General features: G+C 34.4%; 1 protein-coding gene across 2 annotated transcripts; it reads right to left on the bottom strand.

Annotated features, from left to right (window-relative positions):
- Window positions 1-680: 680 nt before the first annotated feature.
- On the bottom strand, window positions 681-15551 carry LOC145599960 (uncharacterized). Of its 2 annotated transcripts, XM_081655915.1 has the most exons (28): window positions 15177-15551; window positions 14826-15045; window positions 14584-14711; window positions 14000-14116; window positions 13665-13820; window positions 12913-13296; window positions 12670-12827; window positions 12281-12402; window positions 12093-12184; window positions 11752-11983; window positions 11555-11618; window positions 9698-9846; window positions 9513-9583; window positions 7430-7603; window positions 7260-7331; window positions 5556-5657; window positions 5345-5434; window positions 4515-4608; window positions 4360-4453; window positions 4209-4278; window positions 3907-4086; window positions 2935-3057; window positions 2773-2856; window positions 2485-2669; window positions 2208-2346; window positions 2059-2118; window positions 1226-1330; window positions 681-1069 (listed from the first exon to the last, which is right to left on the bottom strand). In XM_081655915.1, exons 1-28 carry the CDS (start codon window positions 15390-15392, stop codon window positions 956-958), a joined length of 3795 nt encoding a protein of 1264 aa, XP_081512041.1. In that variant the 5' UTR covers window positions 15393-15551; the 3' UTR covers window positions 681-955. The 2 variants fall into 2 exon arrangements, with proteins under 2 accessions (XP_081512041.1, XP_081512042.1); XM_081655916.1 differs by lacking the exons at window positions 14584-14711; window positions 14826-15045; window positions 15177-15551 and having other exon boundaries at window positions 13665-13852; window positions 14000-14105.
- Window positions 15552-16754: the final 1203 nt, after the last annotated feature.

Consider the following 16754-nt stretch of genomic DNA (forward strand, 5'->3'; position numbering starts at 1 on the left):
TATTTTTTTGGCAATTTTCATTTACAAATCCTTTTCATATACTTTATAAAATTACATACTAGTATACTACACATCATTTTTTTTGTACAACTTTCCTTTTGTTGATTAATACTCCGTACAATGTATAGAGTATTAGAGTATGACTTTAATTGTCTTAATTACTTTAAACAAAATTTGTCCAAAATATATTTATTTTCTACATATTTCTCGTATCTAATAAAATGAAACATGAAAAACATAAGAAAAGGTTAATTAGTCAAATGAATTCCATCATACAACCAAAACCCGTGAAAAACAAATCTTCCAACCATACACTTGGTGATCAGAAATTCTCAAAATTAGCATGTTTGGCCACAGCCAATAGCAAGCAATACACTTCATACTCAATACACCAACTACCAAAGTCCATTAAATGATGTATATCAATGTAGCTTTTTTTTAAAAAAAAAAAAAAAAAAAACTTTAACTAATTAGCAGGGTAAGTTAAGCTATTACTCAAAATAAGGATATCTTTAAAGAGATTTATCAGAAAAATAAAAGGAAAAATTTCGGACATCAATTGTAAGCATTATCATTACTCATTAGGTTGTAACAATGAAGAATGTGGTCAACTTCTAGCATATACTCATTTTCTAATTTTCTTCCTCAGTTTCTTAGCCTCAGTAACTTGCACCCTAAGAGATTCTAAATTATATATGAAACATTATGGGGAGAAGAATGAAACAAAGGGAAGCAATGCGCCAAGAATTCAATAGGCACCATCCCTATTTATACAGATATCCTAAGAAACTCAAGGTCAGGGCCAAAATTATAAATTAAAAGAAGGCTATAATTCACAAGATATTATAATGGCTTCAACTGCCCAGACACAGCATTAATTTGCTTCTGACTGAGAGCTTGTGAGCTAGAGATCTAAAATAGAGGGGAGGGGGAACCTTTGTATATACAAAAAAATTCACATGAAATAGCTGAGTGCCTTCTTCCTCCTTGAACCACCCTCGCCATATAGTTCGTTCCACTGCTGAAGCTCAGTCATATTAACACTCTCGGATGATACACTAGCACAAACCTATTTCCCAAAAAAAAAAAAAAAAAAAAAAAAAAAAAAAAAAAAAAAAAAATGGTATGAAAAAATCAGCTCAAACGAGGAAATCCATCAGAAAGGAGTTCAAGTTAGCTCAACTATCCTCACATATCCACCAATAAATCAAAGGCAACTCTTTACCTGCTCATGTGCTTTTCTAAAATCATCCAAATTCAGAGGACGAATGTCAGAGCTACTATTCAAAGGCGGAAGAGGTTTGCTTTCTGCCAAAGCTGCTGCGCGTTCCTGCCATCAGTGGAATAAACCATATTGTGATAAGCTTATCATGGATACAGGAAATTAATTTTAGAAAATAAAATTGGAGACAATTCATTGTGAGATACGTCAGATGGATTTATTCCTATTCTTAGAAGACTCTGGACATTGACAGCATCTAGGAAGAGAGACGAGGCAAAATAGAATAGCAAGAAACGATACAGCTTCTGATTGAATGAAATAAGTTAGTAAGCAAAATCTATCATGAGAAACAGCAGCAATTTGAGAGAGTAGTTCAACTTCTAGTCACAACACAATTATGGCTTGGTCATATATACTAAACTGTACAAATATTTAATCACCGATTTACCATGTTGCACTAAATTACAACAAACCATTTCCTCTTTCTTCGTGCATATAGATGTCATATTTTCTTCACTCCTGAGGCTTCTTCACCAATATAAGATATAACCAATATGAACACAAAACCTTCCCATCCCACCAGAATTTTTTTCAAAAAATTCAATCCCCAGACAAATTTAACGCTCTCTACATCTCATATAAACATTAATATTTGTCTAACATATATCCTAAATGTAAATTCTGCAAAGGTAACTTTTCACAATTGATATTACCATTGATTTGTAAGAAACATTTGTCAAAATTAAAAAAGGTCGGAAACACGTAAATAGCCAGCTAAGAACATGGACATGGAGGAGTAACAATAAGTCCTAACATTATGGGGGGGAAAAAAGAACCTTTTTTTCCTTTTCCAGTATTTCTCTGATAGGACGATGAGCAGCAGCCACACATAGGTTCTGAAATACAAGTAAAAGCTGGAAATTAAGAAGCCCTGTATTACTAAGGACAACAGAGAATGATTGACAATAAGCTATAGGGTTATAACCTTAAGGTCACTCCCAGAGTATCCATCAGTCATAATGGCAATTGCATCAAAATCAACATCGGGGGACAAATCCTCTTTTGCCAATATTACTTTTATAATTTTTGCTCTATTTGGAGCATCAGGTAAGTTAACCATCAGCCTGCAAGAAATACAATTCCACATTGAAAAAAAATCAGAGGTTATACTGCCAAACCAAACATCAATATACCACAAAAACCAGCAAGATCAAGGCAAAAGCCAAGGTAGTGCATGGAAAACCAAAATAAACATTGCTCACCTACGAGGAAGCCTCCGGATGACAGCTTCATCAAGGTCAAAAGGTCTGTTTGTGGCCGCAAGTACCAGTACTCGCTCCGTATCTTTGGTCCGCAAGCCATCCCAATTCACCATAAATTCATTTTTCATCTTACGCATAGCCTCATGTTCTCCAGGATTTTCCCTACGCCCTAACATGCTATCAACCTACAAACAGATGGTAAACACAACCATGAAGTTCAAGTTTTTCTTCTGGTACTTCAGCAGGGAAATCATGAATGAAACAGTGATCAGGTCACAAGGAACTTACTTCGTCTACAAATACAACACTAGGAGCAATTTTACTGGCAAGTGAGAAAACAGCTTTCACATACTTTTCACCCTCACCAAACCACTGAACAGAAGAAAGGAAACAAGTTAGAAATGCATATGGAGACAAGAAAGTTGAATATAGGGGCCTCCTTATGCTAACCTTAGAAGTAATGCTTGACATTGATATATTTATGAAGTTTGCACCAGCTTCAGTGGCCACAGCCTTTGCAAGCATTGTCTTCCCAGTACCAGGAGGGCCAAACAAAAGAATACCCTTGCAAGGCTGAAAAAACACAGCACACACTAGCATTAATTTTTCTTCCACGACAATTTCTAGCATGATTAGCACTTAGAGAAACATAAATTCTTGTTGAAAAGTTAAAAAAAAAAACACGCTTTTCTGTACAGAAATGAACAGTTCTACATAACAAGATAGCCTTGGCTATTTTTTAGGAAAAGAGTGTCTTCTTCCAGTACCAGTGCATTAGTGAGACATGTAGGTCATGTAAAGAGAGATATACACAGCACCATGTATAGAGAGGACACTTCATGAGTTGAGCCTCTTCGCCAAAAACCTTGCTATTTTTTCACAGAGGAACTTGGGGTTCTCAAAGCATGTTTTAAGATGGACAGATGGTACATTACATTCAATAGTCTCCTCTGTATGCCTTGAATTTTAACATTTGGCAGTGAAGACATAAATACTTGCATATCATTTGAGGAGAAATGGTAATGAGGATGTGTTATCTTGAATTAAGCATGGGTATGCACACATATAAAAATAATAATACCTAATGTTTTTCTTGATCTAAGACTCAAAAATGAGAGGTAAGGGTGGTAAGGGCCCTTTTTTAAGAGGGGGGGGGGGGGGGGGGGGGGGGGGGGTTCATAATTACATTTTACTCTCGGTTGTTTGATGATTTATTTTTGCAAAATAAGGTTACAACTTACAAGAGTTTTTCCATAATAATAGAAGGCCATTCAGAAAATTAACATACGTATAAATGAAAATTTAAAATTCCACCAAAAACCCAAAACACAAGGTCCTCATTTAGAGCCCTAAAGTTTTGCTTAGTAACAATAGATAACAACTTAATACAGAAAATCATGAAGAAAAACAATTGACACGGACCTTGGTTAAATGTCCCTTGCAAAAAAGTTCAGGCCTCTGTAAGGGAAGCATTACTAATTCCTTTAGTGTGTCTTTTACATTTTCAAGAGCTCCAATGTCATCAAACGTCACCCCAATGTCAGTGGGTGGAATAACATCTGCGAGAAGCCGCTTCTCAAAGTCATTTTCTGTCACAACATCCTGACATTTGCCAATTACCCAAAGTCAAATGTTACAACTCAATACATGAATAATTTTTATTTAAGATAAATGTGGAAAACATGCCAAGGACATTACAATTGTAAACATGCATCAGAAATTACCTTAAGCGACTTCTTTAAGCTTTTGGACTCATTCTGGATAGCTTGTAGTACATCAATACCATACTTGATGCTGCCAGGATTTTACAAAAGTCACCACCCACTATACCCATCCAGCATAATAGAACAAATAAAGTCATTTTTTAACAAATACCTCTCAATAGACAAAACAAGCTTTGCATCAGACTCAGCTTGAGAACTTTGCATCAAATGATGGCTTAGAGCCCATCCAACTACCTTCTCAGCACCTGCACACATAGATTTCTCAGTATTATTCTAAGCAGTGTACAGTAAGTATCGACCATGTACCTATGTGGGTAGACATACTCTCATTCGAAAGCGTCAGATCCTTAACACATGATGTCTCCAGCCCTTCACACTCCAAGCCAATACGGCTTAAAACCTATAGGATGATCAAAAATTAAAAAATCCATCAATAAATATTTGACAAAATACACAGAAATAATAAAATCAACTTAAACAGAGGCAAATTTTCAAACATACAATTAAAAGCTGAGAAATCTGAGACAGAACCCTAAACAAAGGTTACAGGAGAAACCTGTGACCACGATTCAAACACCTCAGGAATCATAATCAATGATACCTCAACTCTGACATGATGCACAGTCAAGATGCGGTAGGCGACAACAAATTTTAAAAGCTAATATTGTAGAATTGAAAATCAAGATTTAGGCTCTGTTTATTTTGACGAAAATCTTTATCTGGAATAATGATATTTCAGTCAACTTTTCAAGAGAAAACACAATTATAAAATAAAAATAATAATTTAAAAAACACTTTGTTTGTTTCTTACAAGAAAAATATAAGGGAAGAGGAAAATGGTAGTAGAAGAAAGATGGATTGGAGAGGGAAAGGATATTAAGAATAGGGAGGAATTTCAAAAGGAAAATGTTTTCCACTCTTGGAAAAACTATCTTCCACTTTTGGAAAAATTGTTTCCCGCCCTTTATCAACTTAACTAAAAAAATTGAGAGAACCATTATTTAGGAAAATGTTCTCTGTTAAAAGAAATAGAACCTTAAGAATAGGAAAATAGTCAAACTATAACTCTGGGAGGGTAATGTCACCAGATGAAGTAAACAAACATCAACAACAACAAATAAGTATGGACGACTCACAGTACGCAGGTGACCCAGATTACTCTTCATTTTAAGAGTTTCAACATCTCGTTCTAATTGATTTTTCCAACTGGCAAGAAGCGTTTCATCCTGTATAATAAAACAAGCATCACTATACTGGAAAATATCAAAGTGTAGAGGTCCAAGAAGAAGGTAGGTAAGGATCAAGATATAGATGAAGAATACAAGAAGGGACTCTGTCAAAGCAAACCTGAGGCAAATGAATGACAACTTTGTTTGGAAAAAGCTTTGTAAGAGCCTTCATTGCTCGCGAAACATCTTTCCCTTTATCATGTAATCTTCCAAAACTATCCTGAGAAATGTGTAAGTAGACAAATCAGTTGGTCCATCAATCTGCCTCAAAATTCAAAGCATAAATAACTGATGGCAAGAAAAATAAAGATGTGAAAAGGACCAAGAAAGAAAGAAAGAAATACTCGGGCTTATCAGCTCCTTTAACGAGTAAAAACCATGATTATCCATACAACAAAATTGAGCATGCAAATCACAATAACTCCCAGTCCCCATTTATTTGCTACATGAGCGGCATATACAATTTATAGGAGAGTAAATACTGGTTTTTTTTTTAAGGGGGGCGCAGGGGAGCAAGTCCCAAACTTCAGAGAAAGAGTAGAAAGATAAACTTACCAAACTAAGAACTAGTGTTGCAAGTCTTACTCATATTTAATACTAGGTTAGTCCCGTCCATTACACGATTTAAACAGGTGCTTTTTTAATTCTGAAAATTTTGTATTCATAATTTCATAAATTTTTCAAAGATATATTAATTTATTCTTGGAACTTACGTGGGGAAAAAATGATGTCATAAGTAATTTAGGCAGGAATATATACAATAGAAGTTGACACGCTTCTAGCAATAAAGGCAGCCAATGGCTAATTTTAGTTAAAGTTACATAAACTTCAAGCAAATCCAGAAAAAAACATACAAATTAAGGGCCTGATTATATGGAACAACAAAAGCTGAAAGTGACTGGAGTTTATTCACAATTTCATCTAGAAAGAAGATTTCATGCGTGATGAACAATGTAAGAGAGCTCTTTTAAAACACACTTCTTCACTAAAATGCAGGTCATACTTATAAAAAAAAAATCCTCTGTTAGCTTCATATATGCCATAAGCTTGACTCAATTGCATTCTGACTAGGATACAGGAGTCGAATTCGGGTATGGAACCAAGAGTACATCATGAAAATTATAAATCTGACGATAAGGTGACATAGAAATCATACATTGTTTATCTGTCCCATATTAGTTTTCATGATAATCGTTTTACGGTATTCAAGGCACACCTTAGAACATTAACATTTTTAATTGAGTATCAATAGAGATTATATGAAGGTTGACTTTAAAAAGAGTCCAACAAGTTCCCATACACTAATGTTTGTTTATAAGTTAATGAAGTACTTGGTCTAAATTGAAAAGAACTTTTACCAAATGAATCAAAATGTGAAAACCAAAATTTCCAATTACAAGCATTGATAAGTTGCTTAAAAATAAAATGTCGTCCAAAAAATACAGGCACTAGATGTTCGCAAAGTTGAGTAGAGAATAGTCAATAAACAAGGGACTGAGGGGCAATGATCGTATGATACCCTAACAGAGGTAATATATAATTCTCTATAGTTTAATAACCAAACAATCAATAGCAAAATAAAACCTTGATACCAACAGCAATGCCAACAGGTTTAAAACAAAAACAAGCTTTTTCAATGGAGGAAAATTATTTGTGTGTATAGAGGTAAATATAGAGAGAGAGCCAAATATTGACTATACAAAGCAAAAAATATCAATTATGTAATATGAAATCACCAACAACCTTATTACAAGAAACACAGCAACAAAATAAAATAACTAAAGTCATAAGAAATAATTAACAAATAAGAATAGAAACTCACGGGGAAAGCCAAGTCCAAGAGAGCAGTTTGATTGCTGCCAAACTTCGTGAAGAATAAACCACCAGGATGTGCCTATAAAAATACAAGACCAACTTAAGAAAGACCACTTCAAGCACAGAGTCCAAAAAAGGCAAAGGCACAGACTAAAGGGGAGGAAAGATAATAAACACCTTCTCTTTGCGGTTGTCATTCTGAGTATGAGAGCCAATTACAACAACATTATCAGGAAGCTTCTCCAGCCTGCTTTTGAAGGTTGAATATGATTCCGAGTTTCCCACAATAGACTTCTCCGCATCTTTGATAAATAAAATGAAAGGGCAATTTCTGCTCTCATTTGATATGGCCTAAAGATAGTCATGTCAGTGTCAAAAATAAATATATTCAGGGAGAATGGTTTATTAGCACACGACATTATAAAATCTCAAAATGCAATGCTAAAAGACTCAAAATAGCACACCTCACAATATTTTCTTTCCAAAGCAATAAATGGCCACACTACATATAATCAAGCTAGAAATGAGAGAGTATGTCCAAAATCTACCAGCAATTTGCCACTAATAAGCTAAAGCATTGTACATATACAAGACAAGACCATCTTCCTCATATTCTCAATAAGAAACAGATGCAAAATATCATCGACACAGCCACCTAGTATTTAGCATTAAAAAATCATGGTTGTGGCCACTACAGTGCCTGAGCTAACACAGACTGCGTACAAATATCAATTCCCCCTAGGACAAAGGCCAGCAAAACCACATCCCTGATCCATCTCATGCCTTTTGAGCTTGATTATCTTACTTCTTCCCCCACTATTTCCGGCAAATAAAAATGATAACCTTCTTAAAATTAAGTAAAAATAAAGAAATGTAAAAAAAAATAAGAAATCTCAGTCCACTCATATGTTATCCAAAATCCAGCTTGATATCTTGTTTACAAATACTTGAACTAGGCAGCAATGCCTGATCGGGATCCTACTTTGGATCGGTGAGAAGAGTAGGATCGAATCGGTAAAATCGGATCGTAGAATCGTAAGATCCTACAAAATTGATAAAAAGAGTAATAAAAAGGTTGCTCCATAATTAGATAACACTTTTTAATCCATAAAAATTGTAAAATTTATAGTTTTAGTAGTTATATAGTAATTATTTTAGCTTAGAGAAAAGTTTAATTGCTTTAGGCTCATTTTATTAAGTAAAAAGTAGGATCGTACGATCATGACTGATGCTACTCGATTCTGACCGATCCTGCACGATCTGTCCGATCCCAACCGATTCTGTACAACCCAATAATAATTTAAGCGAAAAACAGGATCGTCCGATCTTGTACGATCCTGACCGATCCTACGGCGATCCTGCTTGCTCTGCGATTCTACATCCGATCCAAATTGTTTGGCTAAAATGGGATCGTAGGATCGCACAATCTTACGATCCGGATCGCGATTTTGACTACAATGGCCTGAGCCCTCCATGTCAGCATTCCACAACCTTGTCAATTTCATCTACTCACCTAAACACTTAGTTACTTCTCAATTTTACAATATCAGTGTTATAGACAAAGCCTACAGTGTCTCACATTTCCATCTACTCATCTAAACACTTAGTTACTTCTTAATTTTACAATTCCAGTGTTATAGACAAAACCTACAGTGTCTCACATTTTCATCTACTCACCTAAACACTTAATCACTTCTCAATTTCACAATTCCAGTGTTATAGACAAAACCTTGATTATGGTACAATAATCTAGCCATCAAGTCAGCATAAAGTCATAGACTACATCCAAGTATCATTACAATCAAAATAAGGTAGAGTTATTCACAGCCTGATCAATTCTAGATGCTCAAACCTCCATATATAACTTAGATTCAAGATTATTCAACCCCGTGAATTCAACAAGAAAAGGAATGCAAACCAGAAGCCCGAGGACAGAAATTGCTTAAGAGTATGGGTAAAAAAGTGATGCTTAAATAAGAAAATAAACAAATCCTTTTACATCATTGTGGAAACATCCTGTCCTCTGTTTTGTAAATTCACTCCATCTTTGATAGAGTTTCTTATGTTTTGGGGGGAAAAGACACTACACTTTCAAACAATAATACATTGTTTGCAATATCAGGAAACGTAAAAGAAAATTAAAAGGCCTTGTCATCAGACTCATTAACATTACAAGGAAACTAAATTACAGTTAGCCAGCACTACATGTCATTCCCTGGAGAGAGAGAGAGAGAGAGAGAGAGAGAGAGAGAGAGAGAACCTCAAATAGTGTATTAATCAATAATTTGTCCAGGTCATCCATGCTGGTGTTCTCCAAACGCAGATCGTGGACTATAAGATTAGGAAACAAAGTGTCATCGATGCTATAACGTGGAAAATGGCTAAAAGAAAGATCATCACAAGGTCTTGCCCTGTTCAGTATTGAAGGATTTAGCAATGCATTACCATTGCAAAAGAAACCATGATCTGGTTCACATATGCTTCCAAGATCAACACCAGCAGGAATTGATTTGTCAAACCTTACACCAATTTTTGAAAGTGGATTATCTTCAAAAGATAAAACAACTTTGCCACGCATACCAAAACTGGGGCCCCTGCATGAATCCAACAGTGACATAAAGTAGAATAACATCATACCATGACTTACAGAAAAATTATGCTACCATAAAGTCACAATTTAGCAAGAAGTTCAATCAAATACTCCCCGATACATAATTGTGATAACTTATAAATAACTTTATCACAAAAGAGCGCAGGAACATGACAGTGGGTTAGTAATAGCAGCTAGATTGCCAATAGTAATAACTGGTAGCACATCCCTTCATTTCACATTTCATTTCCATCTCTAAAATATGAGCCTATGTAGTACGAATACGACTGTTTACTGACATGGATGAAACAGATCTACATCCTTCGAACAAGGCATAGTCGACACAATCCACAAACCTGTTGGTGTCGACAGGAGGCTGGGTCTTCTTCAACTTCTTCTCAATCTTAGCAATGTCATATCAGTTGCAATGTACTCCTCTTGCCTTCTTTAATTTTTATTATTTTAAAGGTTGAATTAGGGATGCCCAAAAGATAACTTCTTGATTTTCACCTTCTTTGACTTCTGACACCCTAATATTACCTCTTTTCCAGCTTAGAAAATAATTTTGAAGATTCATTTTAATTTCTAACATTTCTAATTTTCTTAGCCATACCCATTTCCCCGTTATTGTTTCCAAATCCATATTGATGCTGCATAGATATGAACAATCACCACTTCACTTGAATGACCTAGCTGGAGTGGACTTTAATAAACAGTTTCTACTTCAGTTTCTACTTTAATAAACAGTTTCTACTTTAATAAACAGTTTCTACTTCAATTCAAATCCTCATTCTAATAACTAAAAAAATTCCAATAGTCGATCAATCCAGAGCATCAATTAAATTCTAGATTCTCATAACCCCCAACATACCTATGAGCCTCCGACATTGAGTTCCATATTATAGAAACACCATAATTATGAAAGAAACCCCATGGGCAGTATCAAAGTTTGTCTACTATAAATACAAAATTTCCATGATAATTGATCATCATTATAACGGAGTTTGAAGACATAAGACAAACAAAACATTTATAATCCACCCATTAGACTGATCTCTTGTATGCTTAACATCCAAAAATAAATCAATCATATATCAGAAGACCTCCTGATCAACAAATAGTATATCTGAGAAGATGGGAGATGTTCAACTATCGACATAATTTTTGTTCAAATCCAAGAGTCACACGATAATGGAAAATAAAGCTTCAGTAAACATCCTGTCAAGATTCCCTATTCTCATTGAAGGACTCACAAAGTACAAGACTGCAAATTTGCAATCTAGGTACTTGAACATCTTGGCACTAGGTCAAGATGTTCTCCAACCATACTTGGCATGTCATCTGTAAGGATTTTAAGAAACCTCAACACAATGTAATAAAAGATGTAATTATATAGCTTTAAAGTTAACAGCATAGACAGATAACTGTTTATTTCACTGTCAAATAAGCAATTGCATAAAGCTGACTTTAAACTGAATGTTTAGAGTTTATATCCTTTATAATAAAGTGTACTTTAAAAAATAATTAAAAAAACAAAAAAAAAAATCATAATATTGAAACATTACTCTCAAAAAAATTCAAAAACTACCAATGTTGTGACTTTTGGCAAAAAAAAAAATTAATACACATTCAATGAACAAACATCTCAGAACATCAGCTCAATGATTGATACACCTGAAAGTAGTCCAAGTGAAAACAATTAGATACCCTACCTTGAAGGAGATGCTGATGAATATAAGCCAATCGAAGCTGAACCAATATATTTCACTCTGTCACCTATATATTCAATTATTATTTATTAAATTACTTCCCAAACTAGTACTATAAGATAAGGGGAAAGAAGAGCAGATATTACGAAAGCATACATATTGGCTATAAGAAATCTTTCACAGAAGCTAAAGCCACTTACCCACTTTAAAAGTGTGATTTTTAGATGAGCTGGAAAAAAAGGGTGTAAATTCTAGCTTGGGATGAGCATCGGTTTGAGATGAATGTAAAATAGAACTGGGAGTATCTGCGTCACCAACCGGACATGCACTCTTATCCAGCTCCATTGAACCAGGGATTTTATTCGTAGAGCCGGTTGTTTTCTCAGAATTGAGCCCATCCTTCAGAAGCTCTGCCTCTTTTGCTGACAAGCCCTAAAAAGAAAAAATAAACATGTTAGTTAATTTCAATTCCCCTAGCCAAAAAGAATGCTACATACTTGAAAGAGACCATCATTGGTCGTTTAAAGTCAATAAATCTTACACCCAAAAAGGCATGGCTGTCAAATATGAGGAGTTTAGCCCCAAAATAATTGGCCAACGCTTTTGCCAGCATCTCCTGATATATCTCAGAACCTGCATTAGAGCATAAACTTTGGTAAAGAGCTTTCACAGGCTAAAAATCAAACAAAATAGCATACACAAATAAGAAGACATAAAATTCCAACACACCAGCTGGGCCTGAGAGTAAAATCCTTGGATTAACAGTAGGTAGTTCAGAGGCATATTTTGCATGCTCTCTGTGCTTTAGATGTATGTAGGACGCAGCAATCAGCACATTTTTTGTATTTTCACTGCAAAGGTCAAAGCAAAAGGAGATCAGTGCAAGTCTTTAAAATCCAACTAAAGTTCTATTCATTATGGAATGTAATAATGTTTACAAGTAACAAGAAGTTGGCAATCGATGCACTTATTTTTCCTATTTCAAAGAATATTTTTTGGGTCTATTCAATGTACTTTTGAGAATAGGAAAATAGAAAATCTGAAGGGAAATTAAACAAGGAAAAGAAACCTAGAGACGTTCAATTTATAAGAGCAACAAAAGAAACAAGCATAAAGACCTTAGATAATAAGGGAAGTCATCAAACGAAACTTGGACAGAATTGCCATCAATTATTCCAGCATTAATATCTTCTTTGAATGCTGCACATCTGAGTGACATTCCAGATGTCGATGCTGGCTGTGAACTCCTTGTCCATTCATTTCTTTCCTCTAATGCCTATCATCCAAAAAAAAAAATCAGCATGACAGATGCGATTAAAAGCTTAAGACCCCAGAAAATCTTACAGTAGATACAGCCTTACATTCCCTCCTTCAGGGCTGTCTGTGTTGCAACCACTAGGAAGGTTCTTGCTTGTCCCACCAATGTCAGTGACATTATCACACTCCATGTTGGGAGTTGAGTCACCTTCCATACCATCAAGCTCTTCTGATCCATCCTGAATAACCGCATGTGTAGAAAGCTCACTATCTTGGTGCGTTTTAGGAGTACTAAGACCTGAAGACCTCCAACGAGATAGATTTGACTTCAAAGTTGAAAGAGATGCCAATATAGAAGCTCCAGCCTCTGCCGAAGGATCCCCTGATCTTTTTTCAACAAAATATTTTCCAACAACATTCTGAACCTCTGTATTTCCCATTGACGAAGGTGCCTTAACAGTAACATCCACCACAAGTTGCTGGAATATCTATACAATTGACCAGTTAAAGGTAAATCTAATCACAGCAAAATGATTGGCACAAGCAAAAAGTGCTCTGCCTGGTGAAAAGTTAGAGAAAGGGCTGAAGAAAATACCTAGTTCAAAGATACCACCTCCAGTTTTTTTTTTTTTTTTTTTTTTTTTTTTTTGAAGTTTATTATAATCTACCCATTTACTTTTACATAACTATCAATGCACATCTATTATCATCAATAAGTTCGTATTTTTCAACTACATATCAAGATGATTATAGCTAGACCCTGCATGAGCATGTTATACCTTGCCTTCTGTTAATATTCATGGGGCTCTATAGGAATACATAAACAGAGGTAGTAAGAGGTATATATAAAGGATACATAAGCATGACTTCCAGCCACACCAAAAACCACTTCATCCCCAGAATGCAAAAGACGAGTTGTATTCTTCTTAACACCCATCCCATTAACAAACACAGCTCCCTTGCTTCCTGTGCTTTCAAGAACAGCAATCATGCCGCCTTCTCGGAGTTCACGCTGATAATACCAGCAAACAATGAGTATTTTTACTGCAAGTACATCAGAGAGACTTCATTTCCAAAACACAAAAGAAAGAACTTTGTTGGCGAATTCACAGCATCAATGCCAGAAAAATGATTCAAACATGATCTAAACTTAATCATACAAAAAGTATTGAACCAACGAAAATAAAATACCTCAGCATGTTTAATTTTGCATAAAATCCCGCTCGCTGTTTGGTCTCTCAGGACTAAGTTACATTGTCTGTTTGAACCAATTGTATAGATAGGTGCTGATACACTTAAAGTCGGATTCTGCATTACAATAAACACTCTTAGTTCCGACTTCATGAGACACAAACAATTAAACCCATCCCCCACAGCAGTTCTCAAACAGAAATAGAGTCCCATTTTAAAAAAAAATTACAACTTCATTGCACCAATGTATCAATCAATCAATCAAAGCCTCAATCCCATAAGTGGGGTCGGCTACATGAACCAAATTTGATTATTCCGTATAGGCATCAACAAAAATCTTCCTCCTCCATCCCTTACGATCCAATGCTTCATCCTCATGCAAATACATATACTTCATATCCTTCCTAACTCCTTCCAAACAAGTCATTGCACCAATAAATCTAGCTAAAAAAAAAAACTACAATAATTTCAAATATATAAATTGAAAATTTTCAAGAAAAACCAATTCAACTTAATTGCACTAATATCTAGCCAAATAAATTATTTAAAAAAGATTACAAAAATTTCAAAAATCTGAAATTCACCTGAGCATACTGTGACAAGAGCCTACACCAAGGAGTAGTGGACGTCTCTAAACCCAAGCTTTGCTTCTGATAAATCCTCATTGGCGAAAACGAGTTTCTCGGTTGCTCAACCACAACCGGCGTATTCCCTTCAATCAAACCACCAACATAGAACAAATAACATGAAATTCAAAATTTTCCCAACAAAAAAAAAAAAAAACAAAACAAAAAAAAAACATAGTAAGCAAGAAAACGAAACACACCTGCAGCAACCGGAGGTGATGAAGCAGGAGCGGTAGGGGCAGTGGCGGCACCGGTATCGACTTCCTCGGGTTTAACGGAATCAACACCCTCCCCACCACCACCGCTATACATCTCAAATTCCGGCGGCAAAAGGGGATCTACTGGTGGCAGAGAAGTACACATTTCTTTCGAAATTTCTGGAATTTCCGATGATTTCTCCGACGTAACCCCATTTTCAACCTACTCAAAATTCCGATCAAATTCAACCCAATTCAAAAACTCAACTAAAATAAAAAATAAAAGCAACCCAATAATTAATCAATCAATTAATCAACAACAAGCAAAATAATTCAAAATTTCAAGAATTTAACCTTCAAACGTTTAGGTGAGGGAGGTTTAATATCATCAGCTGAAGGAGACGATCTTTTTCCATTTCCGTTACCGTTGCTGTTAATTCCAGCAACGTTGCTGCTCTTGTTGTTGTCGTCGTTGCTGGTACTACTGGTACTGTTGTTGGTGGCGTTGTTATTGTTGTTGGTGGTGTTGTTAGAAGAGATAGATCCACTACTACGACGGGTGGAAACCATGACTAAGAGAGTTTGGTGTTTATGGGTTTTTCAGTTTTTATTTTCTGCGTTTTTTTGGTTTCTCTGCTTTCAAATAAAGAGAGAAATGAAAACAAACAAGGTGAGAAGAGGAGAGAGAAACTGAGAAAGAGAGGGGAAATTTATAAATTAATGGAGAAACGGGAAAAACCAAATACGAATAGCCAACAATTATTTTATGGATTGCTGATTAATTTATTTCTTTTGCCTCTATATGTTAAATAGACTATGGTGTTTAGACTCCATAATCATTTCAGTTTTGAAAGTTCGACTCACTTAGCTTTTACAAAAGTTTTAATACTCCCTTCATCCCTGATTGATAGTCATATTTGAAGAAAACTCACGGGAATTAAGAAGAATTAAAGAAAGGACATTGAAAAAGTAAATTTACATTGGTTATGCAAAAAAATAGAGAGAGAAAGTAATTAAATTACATGGGAAAGTAAAATTTACATTGAAAAGTTAAATTTGCACAAATATTTTTGCAAATATTAGAGAATTTTGGTAAAAAATAATATTAATGGTTCTTGAAAAAAGCAAATGTGACTAACATTTTGAGTGCTCAAAAATGACATAAGTGACTATCAATCGGAGACGGAGGGAGTATGTATATTTGACCATTAATATCTTCCATAACGCGTAAATGTAAATTATGAATGTTGAATTATTGAAAGTTGGCCTTAATCTTTTTTTCCTTTTGTATAAATCATATAATGTGGTTAAAGTTATTTTAGTTTGACCAAAATTAATACTCCATATTAGTAAGTGAGTCGAAATTTTGGAAGTCTTTTCATTTTCTAAATGATTTACTTACAATAATTAGGGGTTTTTGGTTGTCTCTAATTCCCATGGGAATTCGAAATTCCTAGTAAATACATTTTTTGATATTTATCTATTAACCAAATTCACATTGCAACCAAACAATTACTTGGAGTCCTAATAAATTAATGTAAGGGAAGGACTCCAAACAATTACTTCCTCCCCTAAAAATTTCTCCATTTGACTTTACACGATCTTCAAGACAAATCCTAATAAATACGAGTATCTTCAATTTATATGTGTAAAAATATTAAAAATTGACAATATATATATATATATATATATATATATATATATATATATATATATATATATATATATATATATATATATATATATATATATATATATATATATATATATATATATATATATATATATATATATATATATATATATATATATATATATATATATATATATATATATTCATCATGATCTCATATGACTATTTTTTATTATAGAATATTGAAAATTTATGGTCAACATTTTAATGTTTGACAAAAAATATATAAGGTAATTTTT

Source organism: Chenopodium album, chromosome 2 (genome assembly GCF_948465745.1).
Source record: "Chenopodium album chromosome 2, dcCheAlbu1.1, whole genome shotgun sequence".
Taxonomy (NCBI): domain Eukaryota; kingdom Viridiplantae; phylum Streptophyta; class Magnoliopsida; order Caryophyllales; family Amaranthaceae; genus Chenopodium; species Chenopodium album.